Source organism: Lissotriton vulgaris, chromosome 3_1 (assembly GCF_964263255.1).
Source record: "Lissotriton vulgaris chromosome 3_1, aLisVul1.2, whole genome shotgun sequence".
Classification (NCBI taxonomy): domain Eukaryota; kingdom Metazoa; phylum Chordata; class Amphibia; order Caudata; family Salamandridae; genus Lissotriton; species Lissotriton vulgaris.
In genome coordinates, this window is record NC_141689.1 from 1,875,119,279 (window position 1) to 1,875,142,106 (window position 22,828).

The 22,828-nt window shown below is 44.2% G+C and overlaps 1 protein-coding gene across 2 annotated transcripts in view; it reads left to right on the forward strand.

Moving 5' to 3' along the window:
* GUCY1A1 (guanylate cyclase 1 soluble subunit alpha 1) overlaps positions 1 to 21,593 on the forward strand; it is a 472,623-nt gene extending 451,030 nt beyond the window's left edge. For both annotated transcript variants that reach the window (XM_086962337.1, XM_086962338.1), the window contains exon 9: positions 20,143 to 21,593. In XM_086962337.1, the coding sequence (XP_086818463.1) occupies positions 20,143 to 20,338 (196 nt within the window). In that variant the 3' untranslated portion in view covers positions 20,339 to 21,593. The remainder of the gene's footprint in view (positions 1 to 20,142) is intronic.
* The last annotated feature ends 1,235 nt before the right edge of the window (positions 21,594 to 22,828 follow it).

A 22,828-nucleotide genomic window follows, 5' to 3' on the forward strand; every position in this document is an offset into this window, starting at 1 on the left:
GCAACAAAACAGGATATGTGTGAGACTCTCTTGTTTGTATTTGTATAGGCGGACACAGCAGTGCAGAACCCTCTTCTTGTTCACTCCCACGTTCTCTTGAACCGAGACAACCAGAACCAAAATTAGAATATATACCTGGAAGTGACGTCCTAAAGCTACCTACTTATCTTGAAAGCGGATAATTTGAGTGCATACTTCAGAGTAGCTTCCACATTTCCAGCGCTGACATTGCCAGGGAAGAGTGAAACGTTCCTTTTTTCATATCAACACACAAGATCTGCATCTTTGAGCACCTAGTTCTCAGCAATGTATGTTGCTAAAAAGCATCTGATTTCCTTAAAGTGCAGCTGTGCGAACAAATGATCCTCGAGTCGTATCAGGTCGGAGCAGCAAGTTTACCACACAGCTGCGCCACTACGGCCAACTTATCAGCTCTTAAGCACCCTCGAGTGCTCTACAGCTGTGGTGGAGAACAACAGTCAATCAGCTCTTAATTGTGATTAAATATGTAAATTCCCGAGTCAATGGAACCTGTACGACTCACTGACGCGCCTTCTGTGACTGCTGATGCTCAGGGATGCAGCTGGCATTAAGAGTGGTCATGTGATACTACGAGACCATTCTAGAAATGTGTGCCACCAAACCAAAAATACACTAAAGAGACTCCGGTACTTGTTCAATCACAGCCGATTATTGAAAAACAACAAAAGCAGAATAGTGTGCCATGATAAGACTCATTCGAAATGTGTGTAGTTGTCCTGTCCCTACATATATGTACTGGGTCATATATTGCACATATATAGCTAGCAGGCAGGGGAGAATGCAATACTGAATGGGGTACAAAAGACTGTCTCTAGAGGTTCTCTTCCAGTTAGACTCATGAACTGAGTTATATTGGACCTGGGACGATCTCCAGGCATTAATGTAGGTGAATGCATTTTATGTTTGTATGGATCTGTGTACGGGAGTATCAAGGAAATCAGATTGCGTTAGAGGAATTTTGGCTTGTCTCATGTATTTTTTTTACGTGTACGCATGTTCTCTTCCCGTTTTTGCACTAAGTTCACGTTGTAGTATAAAACAAGGCAGCAGTAATATAATAGGTCCCAGATTCTTTACTTTTGTTGTGTATGGTAAGTGTATGAGGTCCATTTTATTTCACAGTATTATCGGTTTTTTTCATACCTTGTACCTTCTGCGCACTTTAAATGTAACAAATTGCTGTTGACTTGAGTTTTACTGGAATATGCGTACGTTCAATAAAACAAAAACGTCAGAGTGTACACGTATGCTTGAATAATAATTCGGTATCTCCCTTTCTGGAAGGGATGTAGTCTCTATGCAAGTAGTGCATCATCCCAAAGCTTATTAACAACCATGACTTGCAATGTTCTTTGGCATGCATGAAGTGAATAAATATGAGTGCAAATCATGGAGTGAGCACGTATGGATAAAGGTGAGCGAGCCAAAAAATGAACAGGGAGAGCTGAGCCAGAACCGTGCACGAGCCGAGCCCTGTACATGTTTGCTATGTAAATCACACAGCGAACGTTATGTAATGTATGAAAGTCTCTTCAGAAAGTTTATTACTTTTACATGTGGAAGTTTTGACACTGAAATTCGTTTTCTAGTTTCAAAGTCACCAGCTCTGACCATAACACCACATCCCAAGTACAGGAAAAGAAGCAGGCAGACGCCATATTGAAGCTCGGCTTATGGGCACCAGTTGCCAACAGGAGTGTGAGCTGAACCAGAGCCAGGCTTCAGGCTGAATCCTGGGTCAAGCAATCAGTGTCAAGTCTACCTCTGTTCATGGGTTTATTGACCTATCGTACAAGCAGCAAGTTGTGTGCATAATATACATGTGCATGATCCTGTGGATTTTATGCAAGCATTTAGACAAGGTCAATGAGTGTATAGAGAGGATGATGCCCCATCTGACATAGATTGAAATAGATCAAGATCGGTCAGAGTGACCATCCGTCCAACAAATTAACAGGGAGAGGACGAACCTGAACCGAGCCAAAGTCTGGCTCGGATCATAGAGCCCAGCCCTAAAATATTTACTATGTAAATCATACAACATCATCAAAATTCAAAAAAGCGTATTTCTTTAACGTATGGAAGCTTTAAAAATAATAAGCCACATTATAACACTGCAGTGAGAAGTACTTTTTATTACTTTGTATTACTGTAAGTGCCCTCGGGGTGCAACGGGCATTTGCGTCTACTTTGCTTGCCCCGAGGCACTTTGGTGTAACGGAAGGGTGCACAGACACTTCTGCGTCCCCTTCAGTGATACTGATAGCAGTGGCACACCTAAAAAGCCAGCGCTGCCTTCAGGGGGCATTCCCTTGTTTGCATGCGGGGTGCCTAATGCAAATGAGGGAATACCTGTGCCTCTGTGCCTGCACAGTATTACAGACGCGGGTGCAGAGACAAAGAAACTGTCAGGGGGCGCACATTAAGTAAGCCACCTAAAGGTGGTACACTTTGGGTGTTCCCCCTGAGAGCAGCCCACTGGATGGGGAAAAGAGGGTCCTATGGACCCCCAGACATCTCCTTGCAGGCAAGTGCAGTCACTGCACCTGCCGCCTGCACCCGCCTGCAAGGGGACCTCTAATCCCCCATAAACGTGTGGGCGGGTGCCACCTGCACTGTGAAAGCACAGAGCAGCTGCAAGCAGCTGCCTCGTTTTTTTCACATGAATGCGCTGTCCCCAGGGGAGTGCAAGTTTGCGAATTCACTGGTGGCAGCGCATTCATCGTAATAGGACTTACTTTCCTTGATTACACCGGGCGCATCTTTTAATAGATGCACCCAGTGCAAACAATTTGAATGCATAATACAGCCCCTGATAGCCTAAACTCACAGGACCTCGATATGAGCCATTGTCAGGCTTCAGACTCTAGTCTAGCTCGAAGTTTCGGAGGCTCGCACACCTCTACTATTTATACTTTGTTCTGATCAGTGGAGACTGATGAACTTTCACACTAGTTAAGCTTACATTCTTACCATGCATGTGACTGAGTAAGCAAAGTGATCATGCCTTCTCCTCCTATGATAATTTGAAGAGTAGGAGTCTCTCCCAACAACACGTTGACAAAGAGGTTCCTAACAGTAAATTCTGTAATACACATTCAAAGAAAATGCAATGGGCTCTGAAGGCATTTGTGTAGGAGTATCCCAGATAATTACAAAGGACCTCTTGAACAAGTGTGTGACTGTTAAGGGTGCTTTGAAGGGTCCTCCTCTCAAAGAAATTTAGCAACAGTTGTTATCCAAAGTGTTTGACCTGTCCCTTTTTGCAAGGTCACCCAACAGATTTTTGCTTTCTGTTGCCCAGCCTTTTTTATATTCATACCTTCTTAAATACATATTCCGGAGACTGAAATTACAGTACATAGCATGCCAGTACTTTCTGGTACCATTGGTTACAGGTATCCCCCCTTTCACATCTCCAATCGAGAATTCGAAGGACGCTGCCTTGCCATAACCCCTGTCTCCCCGCTAGCTTCTTGACAACTTTACCCCCCCAGGGCCAGTTTATTAAGTGTCCTCATAATTATCCGGAGGTCCCAACCCCTGAGACGAGGGTGTCCAGATCTTATCACATTTCTTTCTTGCTCTCTGTATAAACCAATTTTTTTAATTGCTGCACAATGATCCATTCTCCTGGTCGACTCTTGGATGGATGGAGAATGACCCGCCCACCAGTGCCTCACCAGATCTTTCTTTGCAACCATACAGCCTTTAGCTATTAGTCCATGAGAGGGGCATGTGCCCATTAAGTTGTCCATGAATCCCATTGCTGCTACCATGGGCCCCACATCTAGGCGGGTCTCCACCACCCAGCTCAGAGTCCCACTGACAGTAAGCCAGTATGAACTGATAGCTGGGCATCGCCATATCTTGTGGTAGAAGGAGCCTGAAAAGAGTAAAAAAGCTGAGTAAATGGAACATACAATGACAGCAGACAGCATAAGTTAAACATAGAAAAGTATCCTGATTGTTAGTGTATAATTGCCCATCTTCAAGAGGATGAATCTGTCCTAAACATAGGATTCAGAACTCAAGGCAAAACAAATTAACTAATACCTTATTCTATATCAACGTTGTGTCTGTGAGACAGATGCCATGGCAATGTTGAACAAGGAATTAATTTCCTTTCTTAACCATGAGGCCAATTCATGTTAAAGATTTGCCCAAATCTGCCTTCTAAAGAAATCAACCATGAGAATATATTTTCTCATTCGATTGTTTAACTAAGGATTCAAAAAATTACTCAAGATTAACATTCGTCCTGAAGATGGTCTTGTTGATATGCTAGAATAGAGACTGAAACATCAACGCTTATCCCATTCTTCTTTCGTAGTTATTGTTAATTTGAATATTTGCTTTATTCCTCACTGTAAATGCAGGCTAACTTGTTCTGGGTCCTGCTCCTCTTTTGAAGTGGCACACTGGAATGACTTTATTTTGCTCCCAAGAATCTGACCAAGCCTTATCACCGAAGTAAAGCAGGAAACCCCACTCTGTTACGACTTCCAGGACCGGCCATTCTAATCATGGCCATTCTAATCAGTGAGCAATAGCTGAGGAGTGCTGAACTCCTTTGCCGTCTGGCATACCCAACCGACCGGATCGGCACGTGGTCCAGATCGAACAGGCTGTCATCCCAGTGGGCAGCTGGTTTCCGACTTGGTGCAGACAGGAGAGATCAACAGGTACATGCATCAAACTCGGCATTTGCGATTCCTTAATTGCGATTTTTAAGGAATCGCAATTAAGGAATTGCAAATGCCTATGCATCAAGAAATCGCTAAATAAATTGCGATTTCTTAGAATTCCTTAATTGCGATTAGCATTTTGCGAATCGCAATTAAGGAATCCCTTCCCATTCATTCCAATGGGCCTAGAGGCCCATAGGAATGAATGGGAAGACAATCTCAATTTGCGATTCGCAATTAGCTAATCGCAAATTGAGATTGCGATTTCAAGGGTGCAGGGGTGTCCAAAGGACACCCTGTTGCACCCCTGAAATCAAACAATGCACATATGTTGTGTACACACATGCCCTAAGGGCATGTGTGTGCACAACATGAAAGTTAAAAAAATGCAAAAAATTGCATTTTTCTAACATTTCGCAAAATTACCATGAGGTCCAACCTCATGGTAATTTTTTCTCTCTAATTGCGAATTCGCAATTTTTTTTAGTTTCATGCATTGCTTTTGAGGAATCGCAAATTTGCGATTCCTTAAAAGCAATCGCACTTGAAAAAATCGCTAAAATAGCGATTTATTCACTTTTAAGTTGATGCATCCCAAATAGTGATTTGGGAATCGCAAACGGCCGAATTTTGCGATTCGCACCGTTTGCGATTCCCAAATCGCTTGATGCATGTGCCTGTTAGAGAGGTCCCTTGTGCGAGCTGTGGACTGAAATCCTTGCCACCGGGAGGCACCCCTGCCTGAGACCAGGAGAGGTCTCCAACATTATCAACTGCTTGGAGTCCAGAGAGGGCAACACATAAGAGACTGTGCCGCTCGGTGGAGCCCCACGAGGTCCGCTGTGGGTATTCCGACCTGCAGGCCACCCGCCATGTGTGCACAGGATGTATGTGCATGAACCAGATTGAGCCAGGTTGAGATTACAGTTTGGGGTATTGCAACTGCCCCACGTGCTAGTGGGTAGCTGCTATAGGCTGACACACTTGGTGGATCCAGCAAGGTTGTCCCTTCGAAGTAGGCAGTAAGTACCTTCTCCCGTGCTTGCACATACCTGGGGGGCCACTTATTCCTTGCTTTTGTGGCCATTGCAGGGCGAACCCGGGATGGGGACCCTGATTTGGAACTTGCCTCATTTAGAGAAAACGTTTAAAATTATGTATAACCCATAGTAGGGGCTCAAATGCCTCTGGGCACACACTGGTGTGTCCATAACCTCATTGTCAGTAATAGGGGCACAGGGAGCTGTATCCTATGTGATTGAGTCGGTATTCAGTGATAGCTTTGAATATGGGGGTTCCTGTGTTTTTCTCTTCCTAATCTAACTGCTCCATATTGATGTCCCTCACATTTCCAGGACTGTCATGGTGTGCTCAGCTGCCATGATTTATGTATGCCTAATCTGCTGCATCACTGCTCCTGATATATGGATGCATGGCTTTTTATACCTTGCAATGGTAACACGACAAAATATCGAATTCAAAATATAGAATTACCAAAATATCGAAGTCAAAATATAGAATGGACAAAATATGGAATGGACAGATTATAGTGGTGAAAAATATCGAATTGAAGGTAAGTAATTTAATATCGAATAGTAATTTTTACCCCACGCTATCCAACGCTTTCCCTATTGTCGCACTCTCTGGAGTGGGAATAGTAATTTTTACCCCTATTCTATCCAACGCTTTCCCTACTGTTGCACTCTCTGGAGTGGGAATAGTAATTTTTACCCCTACTCTATCCAACGCTTTCCCTACTGTTGCACTCACTGGAGTGGTAATAGTAAATGTTATATTCATTATTTCATTAATTTTAAATTACTTTTAAGACATTAAAAAAATCGATATTTTGACTAACTGTATTTTTTAAAACTATATTTTTTATTCAATATTTTTGTACTTACCTGTTTGTAGATAGGAATTCGATATTTTTGCATTCTATATTTTTTCTTCGATATTTTGGTAATTCTATATTTGTGAATTCGATATTATGTCAGTGATCCCTTGCAATGTTAGAACAATGAGTACTGTTTCAGGACCTGCATAATATGTACTGTGATGGTTCTTTCATGATGTGTGCAACCTTAAAGTATTCATTTTAATTGCATTAACTGTGATGTTATAACAGTTGCCTAGTTGGCAAAGTGTTTCATGGGTTATAAGATTGTGGTCTATGTTTATATGAAATATGAGAGATATTTTTATATACTAATGTGTGGAGTCTCTTTTGTGATGTATTTATTGTGTCACTGGTGTGTGTGTGTGTGTTGCAAACACTTTACATATTGCCTCTGGTATGAGCCTGACTGCTCTGCCAAGCTACCAAGCGGTTATCTTGGGTGTGTAAGTCCTGTACCCAGACTAGAATGGTGGGCTCTGTCTGGCTTTGGTACATACCTAGACAACCAAAACCCCCATTTCTAACAGGGAGTGATTGCAGCCGTTCTTTATAGGTGTCAAGTGCGTGGCTTAGTTGCAGGTAGTGACAACATTTGATGGGGTGGAGGTTAAGCTATCAACTTTTGGAAGGCCTTAATGTGATTGCCCACCCAGACATCTGCGATTGTGGAGATTTCAGTTAAGTGCCAGTTCTGAAAACCCACAAATTTAGACGTCTCGGCCAGCCATACACCCTGCCACGGGGGTGGAGGTTGTTTGCTCTGTAACAGTACTGAATAGTTTAATAGGGCAGCATACCAGCAGATTTTTATTTTATTTTATTTATTTAACTTATAGAGCGGTCTATCACCTTGCAGGCATCCTGGCGCTAAGCAACTCAGAGTACAGGTAAAGAGTGTGTCGGAACCATAGGCAGGCGAACTATGTCTTGGGGAACAACCAGGTTTTCAAACTCCTTCTAAACGGGAGGAGCTCCCTAATTTGTCTAATCTCCCACAAGAGTTTGTTCCAAAGTTTGGCCGCTGCCACACCAAAAGATCTACCACCTGACCTGACTTTCCTAAATCTCGGTACCTTCACCAATCTCGCCGATGAGGACCGGAGACTTCTCATAGGGACATACCATTCAAATTTGTTCAACATGAGCACAGGACCCAGCCCATGAAGGTCTTTAAAGACAAGGCAGATAGACTTGAACTGAACTCTCTGTCTCAAAGGGAGCCAGTGCAATTCTGCCAAGGCCGCGGAAGAGAGGACCTTCTGGGCAGCCCTAGAACTAACTTGGCCGCCACTGACTGGATCCTCTGTAGTCTGTCCAAAAGGAACAGAGGATGGATAGATTAGTAACAGGGATCAACGAGAAAGGCATGGCTCTGTTAGAACGTAAGGTGAGTATACCATGTCGATTAAGGAGTTATTCCTCTAGGCTGTGAGCCGGATTGTTTCTAGCTGCACAATCAAAACATTGATGTTGAACATCTATAAGCTTTAGTAGTACTGTTTGATGTCTACTCAAACCAGTCTCAAATGATATGGTGAGAGGCGCAACTTTTCAAATGAGACTCAGGGTGTTGTCCTGGCCCATAAGAACGTGGTAATTTGATTTTGAAGATCCAGAATAAACGTAGGTGGGAAGGATGATTTTGGAGGATGTAGAAAAATCCAGTAAAAGAGACCATTTTAAACTAGACTCCCTGGCCTTCCATGGAGAGCAGCAAGGAAGACCACTTCTTCATGTCCTCTTTTACTTTTGCTAGCAGTAAGGCTCTGTTTAGCTACCACTAGCATTGATGTGAAAGGGCACTATCCTTCCAAGGTATCTTAAAGTTGTCTACCGCCTTTCTAAGGCACAGTATCTAAGGTCACCAGTTGTGATCTGTCTTATAGCAGGACAATCACTGACTTCCCCCAGTTCACCTTCAGACCTGATGCATCCCTGTAGATGGTCAGGAATATTGTTAGGTGTGAGATGGTGTGAAGGGTCTCCGGACGTATAATAGCATATCGTCCACAGATAACGGTAGGTCGTCTTCATGGCCCCTCTCAAATCTAATGCCATGTACCTAGGTATCTGCACGTATGAATTATGCCAGTGGCTCCACCAGTGTACTGCCTCCAGACAGTAACACAACGGGGTTTAGATACGGACATGATGGTCCATCCTGGCAAGATGACTGGGGATGAACTGAAACCAGCCCCTCTTACACTATGAAGGGCTTGCTTTTTGCACACACAAATGAACCTGACACTAGGCCTCCCCTGCCTTTTGTCACCCCAGATAGTTTGAAGCCTTGAGAGGAGAAGAACTTTCAGGAACCAGATGTGGGGGTAGGACAGGGAGTTCTCCCGCACAAAGCTGGCTGGCACAGGTATAAATATTGGACATCCAAAGCCACTCATTAGAACACTCCTGTACCTGTGCAAGTTACAGAAGAAGGACAGCCCTGCTGCTTGAAGAACTGCCTTGGTGTCTGAGAAGGAAAATTTGACCTACATGCCTTTATCCCATGCCACCCCGAGTGACTACTAGGGTTAGTTGGCTGACCACCTGTGTGAGATGCAGGAGCACAAGCTTCAGAGGTCACCCTGCAACTGGCCAGATGACGTGCTGCAACTGGACCTGCCTACACTCTCTTGGTGGCTTCTGATGGAGTAAGTCCTGATCCCCAAGAGGTGCCTTTAGGGTCCCTGGACCCTTGGCTGGCATTTGACGGAGCTCCTCTTTGCCTAACTGAAAGTTGCATCAAATCTGAAATGCAGTGAAGCCCTGCATAGCCTCACCACACAGGTGAAGGATTCATCCATACTGGTACAGAGCGAAGCAAGGCCACCCAAAGTCTCACCGCACAGCTGAGATCTTCATTCGAAACCGACTCAGAGCGACCCAAGACTCGCAAAGCCTTACTGCAAAGCTGAAAGTTTTACTGGAGCCAACGCGAGCAAAGGACCGCTAAGAACTTCATTGGAATCTTTACAAAGGCTTACCACACAGTTGAGAGCTTTTTCGGAACCAACATACTGCAACATGAAGCCTCGAAAAGCATCACAGTGCAGACCTAGCACCAAGGACATTGGTACATTGGACATTGGGGAGAGGATGTAGCCTAAAGGCTTGGGCGGTCTATCTCATATCCGGGGAACCAGGTTCAAGTCTCGCCAATGAATCTCAACATCCTGTGATTCTGAAAAATCACTTAATCTCCCTGTGCCTAACAAAAATGAATGTGTCCTTGTGTAATGCAACTGGTGCTCATGTAAAGTGCTCTGATACTTGATACCTCTTGTCAAGCTCGCTATATAAAACTATGGAAAAAAAAGGACATAAGGTGCAACTCTCAGCTGTCCGAATTTGGTCTGTGCTCCATTACCTGAATTTGAGACTTTGCCTCGGTCCAGCGAGACCAGATGACCACAGTTGGCGCTTTGCACCGTTTAGGGTATTTTTACAAAAAACCTTATAATCCAACATCTCCAGTTCTACTGTTTGGAATTTTGTGTTCTGATATCATTTCATCTATTAAACATGTATCTATTTACTTTAATACTGTTTGTGTGCTGCATAAATACTTTACACATTACCTCTAAATTAAGCCTAATTGCTTTGCACCATGCTGCCAGAGATTAAGCATAGGTCAATTAAGTGACTTTCTTTGGAGCTCCCGGACAAGGATTGTGATTGTTGCCTGAGTAAATCTTCCACACTCTCAACCTGTAACCCAATTTTTTGAACAAAGGATATATTTGACAAAAACCACATTTGTTAGAAATTGGATTTCTGGTTGGCTAGTGCATGCCCCTAAGCCAGGCAGAAACCACCACTCTTGTCAGGGCAAGTGAGTCACATGCTGAAGATAACCCCTGCTCACCCCCTTGGTAGCTTGGCAGAGCAGTCAGCCTTATCCCAGAGGCAATGTGTAAATCGTTTGCACAACACACACGCACCAATATCACAGTAGGCACACCACAAAGGAAACCCCACACTAAGGTATGTAAAAAAATTTAGCCTTTGTATTATTCAGAAAATGCAGCAGTATCAATGAGTCACACATTTTATATATTGTGTTCCAAAAATGCATTTGGTTCCAATAATCACTTAGGTAACAGCACGTGCCCTTTGTATCATAAGAGGTGCCCCCAGCTCCACTGATCACATAGGTAAAAACATATGTCCTTTGTATTATAAAAATTGCTTCAAGCTGCCACTGATCACATAGGTGAAAAAGGACTTATTTCTACAACCCCTCCTGGTTGCGTGAAAGAACATTGCATCACGGCTCAGTGCGCAGAACTGAGCATTAACTGGGTGGTAGTCCTTTGTCCCTGTGCACCTCCGGGCTCTCCGATACTTGTCGAGGCCCCGGCTGGGAGCGTACATCGCCACCACCTGCAGGGCTGGTCTTGCCCTCTGCGTCACTCCCTCATGCACCCGTTGGTGCCTTGGGCAGTAACCCTGCCAGTGGGAAGAAGCTTTGCGTGATCCAGAGGAAACAGGAGACACAAGCTTTAGGCTCCTCTGATCCTCGGGCTGAGAACTGTGTGGTAAGTCCATGTTGAGGAGCGGGGAAACGCAGCAGCTCATTCCTGAAGGGAGCGCATCCTCGCTACCTGGCGCTTCGAGTTGATATCCTGCTGGACGGGGTTACTCAATTGCGGCTTCCCTGCGGTGAGGGAATCCTGTTGCTAGGTAACACCTCGCAGCCTGGTTGAGCTGCTCCCATGGCAACCGAGCTTTGGCCCCGAACTCAGGCCGGAGCCAATGATTGGGTAACTCCTTTCAAACTGCCTCTTCCTCTGAGGGAGCGCGTCAGGTTCCCAGGGGTAACATGGAGGAAGCCAGACCTGGAGCAGTGAGAGGCAGGAGCGCTGAACGCTTTCAGGCTTCACGGAGGTCAAGGTGCACAGAGCGCTTTGCAAGTGCACACGCACACAGTGCAGTCTGATTAAGCAATCAAAGGTACTTGGAAACTTTGTGGTCCCTGAGTTTCCTACTACAGGAGGCCAGCACGCACAAGCCCTTGGATACTCCTCTCAAGCAGGGGGGAACGCAACACACAGCAAAGTCCTTTTCCTTCCCTTGGCAGAATCAGCTACTGCAAGCCAACCCCAGACAGCACACAGCAAAGGGTCAGTACTCCTCGTCCAGTTTCTCCAGCTTTTCTCGATGCAAAGGTTTCTCTTGATTCACAAAGTGGTGTAAAATCCCGGGGTCTGGGCCCCACCTTTTATACAGCAAAATCCTTTGTTCTCTGGTGGCAGAGAAGCCCTGTGCTGAGCCAGAACCACTTCTGTCCCCTCAGTGCAGCTGCCTGGAAGGAGGCAGAGACTGCATTGTCTTTGGCAGACCATTACCATTCAGGTGCAAAAGGAAACTCCTCCCCCTACTCTAAATGCAGCCCAGGTCTATTCAGCCTAGCCTTGACTTATCAAACTCTCTGGAGCTACTGCACATCGCGAGCCCCTGCCACTCCAAAACCAGACGGTCAATACACATCCTAGCAGAGGCACAGTGGATGCCCAAACAAGAAAATACCTACTTTCTAAAAGTGGTATTTTTAAACACAGAATGTAAAAATCTCTTTCGCTAAAAGAAGCCTCTTTAAATTCTGAGTTCAGACATACTAAACTTTTTTCCCCCTATCTGGTCCATATGGGAAGTTATATTTATAAGATGTTAGAAATTAACTCCCATGCTTTCCTATGGGCCAGATAGCCTTTCAATAGTGAAATATGAAATTGGCAGGATTTCACTATCAGGACATGCCACACACATCACGGCATGTACTACCTTTCACATACACTGCACCCTGCCCACAGGGGTACCTTGGGCCTATCCTAGGGGTGACTAACATGTAAGAAAAGGGAAGGGTAGGGCCTGGCAAGTGGGTGCACTTTATCAGGTCACCATGGCAGTTAACAAACTGCACACAGGCACTGCGGTGGCAGACCTGAGACATCTTTTCAGGGCTACTCATGTGGGTGGCACGATCAGTGCTGCAGGCCCACTAGCAGCATTTGATTTACCAGCGCTGGTACACTTATTTCGCTTTACTAGGGCCCTACTAGTAAAACAAATATGCCAATCAGGGAGCACCAATCACAATAACAATGTATACAGGGAGCACTTGCACTTTTTAAACTGATCAGCAGTGGCAAAGTGCCCAAAGCATCTAAGTCAGAAAAAACGAAATCCAGCACAGCATCAAAAACACAGGAGGTAGAGGCAAAAACCACGTCAAGGATGCCAGGTCTACCAACATTCCTTCATTTCTCTTTCCTGTTATTCATTTTTTACTTTGCCATTAACCCGCAGATTGTACCTAATTTACTGACGCAGACCCTTTGAGTGGCCTGAGAATAACAATGTAATATTCCCGCACATTTAGTGAGCAATACTACATTGATTAGTAAATCCAAAGTGATGAAATATTGTGGTAGGCCACGATGCACCCTGAGAAATGTACAATTATATTGGGAATTAGATTTTTTGTGCCTAAATCCCATTGTAATTACTAATGTTCAGTATTTTCAACCTCTGTTTCACCAGGTTTTTGCTGGTAAAATGTCCATGAGGAGAGGAGGAAATCATAGGAGTTCGGTCTTACAGCATCACTCATAACCTTGAGTTGGCCAGTACCAACTGAATGAAGATTTGTTCCTGGCTTTGAATTAGCCCATGGAATCTATATCAAAGGCATAGGATGAGAAAATGATATGTTACAGAGTTTAATAATCTCGGGTCATAGACAGCAGAAACATCCTTCAGGTTAGACAGACCTTACAGGCTCAGCAGAATAGTAACTCATTCTAGCATATTAATGATTTCAGGCAGTTAGCAGTGTGAAGCTGAAATTGCATCTTCCCTGCAGTGGTACTCATATTCACATAAAAACGACGTTTGCATGTATTTCCTTTACTTACAGGCTAGAGTACAGGTCCCTCTCTTACATGCAGGCAGCAGTAAAAACCATCACGTGCTACCCTGGTAAGTAGCTCAGTGGTTAACCTATGAATCCAGTTGCAGGTGCAATGCCCTAAAGTGATGATCAAGCTCCACAAAGCATTTTGGCTTTTTTATGGGTGCTGTTTTAAATGTTTTGGCATACCACTGCAGATCTTTCTTGCCATTTTATCAACAGTTTGCTCATAGTGCAATGCAGGTATTGATAATTCACAGCAGTATATTGCATCTCTCAAGGAGACAGTCAGCTTCACTGGCTTATGCTCTACAACAGTTAACATTTGTAGGACGTCACATTCTCAATAGCAATATCAGAAAGATTACTTGGCACACTACTGTTCTCTACAGTGTTATGGCTGTAGATGTACTAGTGGTTCTGCTCTGTCTATTGTGAAAGGGACAATGGAGCAGATAACAACTGTCTGGGCAGACCTTCTCCTTCCATTTGTTTGCAGGATTACACACCAGAGTGAACTGACAACAGCCTCATGTCACTTTTCTCCAGAGACAAGATGCCTGTGAACTGTGCCAGTGTCCCATATCAGGAGATATCATACTCCGGTCATTTGCATATAAGTGTGAGAAAGTCTTTCCCTTGTAAGTTATTGACAAGGCTGTGGAAGTTAGTCCTGAGATGTGATTTGAAAAAATGGTAGAGTTATCCAGAAATCCTTTCCTGGTCCATTGGAAGTTAATGAAGCTGGCTAAACTCTACCCACCTCATGTGTAAGACAGTGGGCTTTGGAAATTGTAAGGCAATAGCAAACTTAACTCTTCCAGACCCTTGGGCAAGGTTTGGGAGAATTTGAAGGATGCAGTCATAACCCTCCATGGTACCATGGGGAGATTTGGAATGGGGTAACATGTTCTTCCCTCTCCTATTGGAAAGGTTAAACGGAATTTGTGTTGGTACACCAAAGCTCTTTAGCAAGGATGGAATGTGGTATTAAAGGCCATAATGATCCTAGGAATGCCGCATGCAGTGGGTTATCATCACAGAGACAAGGCACGGGTTGTGGTAAGATGCCACTGGTTGTGCCCAGATCTTGTTGAGAACAGTTGAAGGCTGTACATTGCTGGGCCTACGGTCAAGACGTATAAGCATGGCCAGAAGTCAGGTCTTAAACCCAGTTGTCATATGGATCAATCAATCAATCAATCAATCAAGGGTTTATAAAGCACGCTACTCACCTGTGAGGGTCTCAAGGCGCATGGGGTGGGGGTGCAGCTCCGGATCAGTCGAAGAGCCAGGTCTTGAGGCACTTCCTGAATGTGTGCAGAGTGGGGGAGCATTTGATGCTGACTGAGAGCTCGTTCCAGGTCTTTGCTGTGACGTAGGAGAAGGCTCGGCTACCTGCTTTGGTTCTACCAATGCGTGTGGTTTCTGTCAGGGCGAGATCGGTGGAGCGGAGGTTCTTTTTGGGTACATGGAAGGAGACTCGTTGAGGTATTTGCGTCCGATGTTGTGGAGGGATTTGTAGGCATGGATGAGTAGCTTCAAGGTCACTCTCTTCTCGATGGGGAGCCATTGGAGATCTCGTAGGTGCTGGGTCATGTGCTTGTGTCGTGGTTTTCCAAGGACGAGTCTGGCTATGGTGTTCTGGAAGGTTTGGCGCTTGTGTAGAAGGTTTTTGATTCCGGCATAGAGGGTGTTGCCAAAGTCCAATCTGCTAGTTATGAGAGCGTGGGTGATGGTCTTTCTGCATTCGGATGGGATCCACTTGAGGGCCTTGCGGAGGATGCCGAGGGAGTTGAAGCTGGTGGAGGTGACGGCGTTGATCTGCCAGGTCAAGGTGAGGGAGGAGTCTAGGATTATGCTGAGGTTTCAGGCGTGGTCCGTTGGGGTGAGTGGGTTTCCGAGGGCAGGTGGCCACCAGAAGCTGTTCCACACAGTGGGGGAGGGTCTGAGGACAGGTACCTCTGTCTTCTCCGAGTTGAGATTTAGGCAGCTGTTGCTCATCCAGGCCGCAACCTCTTTCATTCCCTCTTGGAGCTGAGTCTGGTGTCTTTGGGGTTCTTAATAAGAGAGAGAATGAGCTGGGTGTCGTTGGTGTAACATACTATGCTGAGCCCATGCTGTCTGACGATGGCGGCGAGGGGGGCCATGTAGACGTTGAAGAGCGTGGGGCTGGGCGAGGATCCCTGGGGTACTCCGCAGTTGATCGCAGTAGGTTCAGGAGAGGAAGGGAGGGAGTCTGATTCTTTGGGTTCTGCCGTAGAGAAAGGAGCAGATCCAGTCGATGGCAGTTCCCAGTATACTGGTGTCATGGAGTCTGGCTGCAAGAGTCCGGTAGGAGACGGGGTCGAAGGCTGCGGAGAGGTCTAGTAGAATGAGGGCCGCAGTGTGGCCCTGGTCGAGTAGCATGCGGATGTGGTGGCAAGGAAGGCAGTCTCAGTGCTCTGGTTGCAGCAAAATCTGGACTGGGAGGGGTCGAGGATGGCGTTCTCTTTGATGAAGGTGGTCAGTTGGATCTCTCGTAAGGTTCAGGTGCTGCATGCCACTGCAGGCTACTTCCTGCTCCCAAATCTTACTGCACTTCACCAAACCTCGGCACCAGGAGGAGTAGTGACATGATGCTGGCCATGGTCTAAGGCTACAAGCTATCACCACTTGAAATTACCCACAACAATAAAAATCACAGTGTCATTGATTTGAACACATTTCTATTGTATGTACACTCAAGAATAAACTTGTTAATCCTGTTGGATGAATCCCCTAGCTGTGCGGCCAGGTCAATAGTGATCCTGTACACTTGCTATAATTACAATTGTTATATGAGGTAGGCAGCCTCATCCCTGACCAGCACGCTAAGCACATACTAACACTGATAAACCAGTAGTACAAATCATTGCAGAATCAAATATAAATCTGCTTTAAAAAGGGTGTGCACAACATACGACAGCCAAGTGTACCCACTTACCAGATCCCAACCTTCCCTTTTCTTACATGCTAGTCACCCCTAAGGTAGACCCAAGGTACTCCTGTGGGCAGGGTGCAGTTATGTGAAAGGTAGGAACTGTCCTTATGTGTGAGGCATGTCCTGATAGCGAAATACTGCGAATTTGTTTTTACTATTGTAAGGCTATCTGTCCCATAGAATAGAATGGGGCGTTTACTCATAACCTCTTATAAGTTTTACTGCCCATGGGAACTAGATCGGAAAATAACGTTTGATATGCCTGAACTCAGAATGTTGAAAGGCATCTTTTAGTGAGGGTGATTTTTACATTCTGGGTTTGAAAATACCACTCTTAGAAAGTTGGTATTTTCTTGCCTAACCATCAGAGGTGAACTGGCTACTGAGCATTTCTAAGTAAGCAATGCAAAACCAAATGGTTTTAAAGTATGCTTTAAAATATTTTGTTTTGCTCTCTTTATTTAGAAGTACATATAGATCCCCATCCTCAAAATCAGCCCCCACCGCAGTGAAATCGGCCTCCAGCTTTGCAGCCCACCAAAACGCCCGGTAGCCAGTCCAGCCCTGCTAACCATCCAGTGTGCCTCTGCTACGTGGCGTATTGACTGTCTGGATTTGGAGTCACAGGGACTGGGGATGTGCATTCTGTTCAGACAGCCACTTGGGGGTTAGGTGTGTCCTGCCTTTCCAGAATGAGTCAGGGCTGGGCTGAATGGACCTGGGCTGCATTCAGAGTAAGGGAAGGAGATTCCTGTTGCACCTGAATTAGCGTGGTCTGCCTTAGACAATGCTGACTCCACCTCCTGCGAGGACTCTGCTCCAGAGAGTACAGAACAAGTTTTGGTTGGGCAAAGAGATTCTCTGCCACAGAGAGCAAAGGATTTTGTATTATAAAAAGAGGGGCCCAGACCCGAGACCTTTAGATCACTGCTGCGAATCAAGAGGAACCTTTGTCAAGGAGAAGAGCTGGAGAAACTGAGGAGGAATAATGCCCCTGTGCTGTTTGCTGTCTGGGGTTGGGTGCAGTGGACTTTGCTGTGTGGTGTGTGCTGTGTGCTGTGCTCCCTCCTTGAGGAAGGTCTTAAAGGGCTTGAAATAGAGCTTGGCTCCTGTTCTGAAGTCTCAGGGACACAAATACTTCATCCCCAGTTCCCCCTGAACTCCTTTGGTGGGAGTTCTGACCTGTTCAGTGGTTCCTGCCAGAGTTCTGGACCTCTGGAGGTTGTTTAGGAACTGGAAACTGCAAGAACTGTGAAAACTGATGCATCGCCTGTTTCCAGCGCATCACAACGGTGCGAGAAGAATTATCTGATACATTGCCGCCGCCGAAGGATTCAAGCAGCATCTGCAGTGTGACTAATCCTGTGCACCCATCTCCAACGTCCAAGGTCACCACACCGATTCTGATGCAGACCCTGTTGTGGAAGAACCGATGCTTCGAGGGGACACAGCTGAAAACATCGGAGTGCATCCCAGGTCTTTATGCATTGTTTCGTACCGGATTGTCATGCATCGCATCAAAGCGTCAAGTCTGTCGCATCATTAGGGTACACAGTAAGAAACCGACTCATCACCTCCCCATGCAGTAAGAAACCAACGCATCACCTCCTTTCTGGTAAGGAACCGATGAATCACTTTCCCTGTGCAGCAGTAAGGAACCAACGCATCTTCTCCCCTGGGGCAAGGAACAAACTCATCACTTTTTCTGAGTATAAATAAGGAACTGATGCATCACCCTCCCTGTGACCCTTTTTGCTTGCATTTTTTCAAAGCATCCAAGGTATTTGTGTAAAAGTGTCTCATCCCACATTTTCTTGGAACATAACTGTTTCTACCTTTAAAGAATCATATCTTTATAACTGTATTGAGGGTTTTGGTAGTTTTTGGCCTTGTTTTGGTTTAGATAAACATTACCTATTTTTCTAAAGAGGTGTGGTGTCCATTTGTAGTGTTTTCACTGTATTACTGTATGTATTCACAAATGCTCTACACACTGCTTCTGGGATAAGCCTGTCTGCTCATGTCAAGCTACCAAGGGGGTATGCAGAGGTTGTTTTATAAGTGTATCCCCCGTACCCTGACTAGGAAGAAGGTTCCCTACTTGGACAAAGGTACCAATCATTGCCTACTAGAGACCCCAATTTCTAACACTGTTGAATTGTATAATATTGTAATTTCATTTTCTTAGAACTTACTACCCATTATGAGTTTATGAAGCACTTTATAATGAGGCAAAATCAGTTGTGCTGGTTGTGTGAACCAAAAGTAGTTTGAAAAATATGGGCCACTGTGTCTTTACCAAAACATGAATCCATTCTTATGCCACTTTTTTTCTATGGCCTGGGATTTATGCATGAAATATGGGTTGCTTTCCCAAATGCCCATATGGTAGCTCCGTTTTGCTTTATCAAAACCTTTGCCACACTCAAAATCTAAATAGTGCAGATCAAGTAATCATTCTCACTGGGAATTTGAGTTTGAAAAAGATTTATCTTGATTTGAATAGATTTACAGAAGCTTAAAGTGTTATTACATTTCTACTGAACTCACAAATACAAATTCTGATTTCTGATAAAAAGTTTTGCATTTGGATTTCGTTATCAATAAAGAATCGCAGTTGCCCAACTTCTACATTGGCTTGTATATTGTAGTGATCTTCTTTCTTCTTTGTGGAATAAGGATACATCGGGATGTACGCTGATAGCTATTGATGTCAACTAGTTTTTGCTACGTGATATAGATGTCGGTAAAAAAGATTGAGATATGTGAAAGGCAATTCTCTGCCGGCCAATTCGTGTTCAAATGATTCACACTTTGACCAAATATATGGTGCAAACAAGAATTTGTTTTTTTCACCATCCTGCATGTTATAACATTAGTGCCCACATACATCAAAGTCAATTGCATTCGCAAACGGTGCGAATCGCAATTTTCGGCCGTTTGCGAATGCAATTGACTAATTTGGAATGCATCATGCATTTCGCAATTTTAGGAATCGCAACCATGTTGCGATTTCTAAAATTGCGATTGCATTTAAGAAATCACAATTTCGGATTTCTTAAATGCAATGCATGATCATTTTGTAATTGCGAATTCGCAATTTGGAAGTGGTAAATTAGCATGAAGTTGAACTTCATGCTAATTTACCGAAAACTTTCAAATATGCACAAATTGCATTTTTGAAACTTTTAATTTACACACACACACACATGCCCTTGGGGCATGTGTGTGTGTAAATTGCATTTAAAGTTACATTTCAGGGGTGCAGGTAGGGGTTCTTTGAACCCCCCCCCCTGCACCCTTGAAATTGCATTCACATTTTGAAATTCGCAAAATCTGAATGCCTTCCCATTCAATCCTATGAGCCTTTTGGCCCATAGGAATCAATGGGAAGGGTTTTCCTTAATTGCGATTCGCAAATTGTGAATTGCAATTACGGAAAAATACAGAATCGCAAAAAATATTGCGATTTTTCAATGCATAGCATTTTGCGATTTCTTAATTGCGATTCCTTAATTTTCGCAATTAAGAAATCGCAAAATGTAACAATGATGCCTATATCTTTTTGTGAAAAGGTATAGATTTGTAGTTTAAGATAATACTCCTGTTCTAATAGCTCTTTTTCATTTCTTTGCAGACTACTCAAAGACTTCCAAGGATTCCAGTTTACACCCCGCTCGAGAGAGGAGTTGCCGCCAGACTTCCCCAGTGACATTCCTGGGATCTGTTACTTTCTAGATGCTTACCATCAGGAAAAAAATTCAAAGATTTGCTTCCAAACGAAAAGTTTTGATGCTGCAAATGCTAATTTCTTTGGCAAATCAAAGGGATAGATGTTATTTTGCATTGTCAAATGCAACTTTGTAAAAACCTATTTTTTACATGTATAAAGAAGGTTTAACCGTATATATAAAAGCACTTTAATGCACTTCGTGAAAAGGAAACAACAGATACCCAATGCCACTATTAAAATGCCAGGTGGTGTAACACCAACTACTTAAAGATCACAGCTTTAAGAAAATACTTAATACAGGTAATGCAAATATGTGACTTAATATTCTGCAGCATCTAGTATGCTTTGCCTACAGTATAATTGTTTGTGAATTTCTGATTACCTAGCTATATGTTGTATTTCAAACACATGACCCTCAAAATATAAATATTTCAACATTTCTGCATGCACATACGTATGCCCTTTTATGTACAAATAATTAGAATAATTGTGTAATTTTGCTCCAACCTAACATATTAGAAGTTATGGTTAAATAAGTATCATTGTGGGCATTTATGGCACAATGTCCTATAACGCCTAAGATTCATTCAGGACAGTGCTCTTATCCAGATGTCCCAGTCAGTAGCATCTATTCATTCATAACATGGTCTCTTGCACATGATCATTAATTTATTTTTGGGTTTTTGTATCAAAATAATTTTGGTTGCTCATTGCCATCTCAATACATTTTAGAATCCACCTTAAAGCAGCATGCTGGGCATCGAGCCAAAATCTGTCCCACAAAGATAAACAGGCAGGTTTTAACAAAGGTAATGTACGCTCACACTTGGGCGTCGATTTCGATCCGGTAAAATGCGCTCCGAATCGTCGTACGGAGCAATTTTCCCCGTACGAATCGTACCCGTAAACGTCCCCGTACGTACGACGAAGTACGATTCGTACCAGGAGCCAAAGACCGTACGAGTCGTACAGGACTCAGTACGACTAAAATATCCGTACGAGTGTCACTCGGAACCCGCTGTACGTGACATCGCTACGGTTCGCGGCTGGTTTTTATGACCCAGCAAGTACGATTTGTGTCGGGTACGCACCGTACAACCCTTTTTTTTACGGGAGCTGGAAACAGCCGTAAACGCATAGTTTGCGCCGAAACAAGTACGGAACGCCCCCCCCGGGGACGCCGCGTACCCCTGCGATCATGGGGGGTATGCGCCGTACACCCAGCGTACATGGGGTACGCACCGTACCCCATGTACGGTGGGTGTACGGCACGTACCCCATGTACGCTGGACGCTGGGTGTACGGCGCGTACCCCCCATGATCGCCGGGGTACGTGACGTACCCCTGCGATCATGGGGGGTACGTGCCGTATGGTGTGTATGTGATTGTGCGCTTTTCCGTACGAATCGCCCTTACCTGACGTGGACCGTATAAATAGCGTCCTGATCACCCGGTCCGGATCGTACTCGCCGGGTCGTACGGTGTGTTTACGAGTCGTACGGAAACGGCTACAAATACGAATCGTACAGGGGATTTTTTTTACCGGATCGGAATCGGCGCCCTGGTAGCATGGCCTGATTGCTAAGGCAAACTTGATAGAATTTATATGCAGGTAATGTGCACAACAACCAAGCCGCCAAAACAAAACAAATTGAAATAGAGAATTCAATATCTACCTTCAATATCTATGACAAGCTTAACAAATAATTATAATATGATTAGAAAAGTAAAACCTAATGGGAAGAAATAGATTGGGGTAGGAATAAATAGCCCACACATGTTTTACATTAAATCGGTTTAACAGAAAGCAGAACTGTGCAAAACGCAGTACAATGATCCCAGTTGTGGTAAGAATTTGACGTGCCACAAGAAGACAAAAGAGAAGAGACAGAGAAATGAGCGAAATCCCCAGAAATAAGAATCATTATTCTTTGATAGGGTTCGTTTTTAGAAACAAATGAATGACGTACACATTGAGTTTCTCAGATGAAATGCGTCATCTATTGACAAGATGTTGTCATAATTGGGTGTCCACTATGAGCTGTTCAGTGTACATACCTGTGTTCTCCACCAGCTCAATGAGCTATCCCATGTTTAGTCTAAAGAAGACCCATTTATAGCACACCCCTTAACTCACCAATCATGAGTTGGTTGAGTCTGGAGGTCGTAACCTAAAATTAAAAAGATCTGCTTGAATGAAATCGCTTCTGGAATTAGCTCAAGTTTACTAAAACAATGCAATGGAATGGCGCATTAACAGTTGTATCAAATGGAGGTGGTAGATTTCTAAAGCTATAGAAGCAGACACCTCTGAGGAGCAGAAGGTGTGACCCAAACCACCAATGTTGGCCATTTTAGTGCTGCATCAGAGTAAGATACCTGACTCATAGCGGTGGTGAAGACCGCTAGATGCGTAACGAATGATGAAGTTAAATACACAGTTATTTTATCATTAAGTGATCTAATATCATAAAGCTAGTTCAGGGATGTTAATTGCTGAAATTATTCTGAAGATAGTTTTCAATAAAAGTAAAAGTATTTTTATGTCAGAAGCTAAAATGTCTTGGAGAATTAAAAGATTTATGGTACA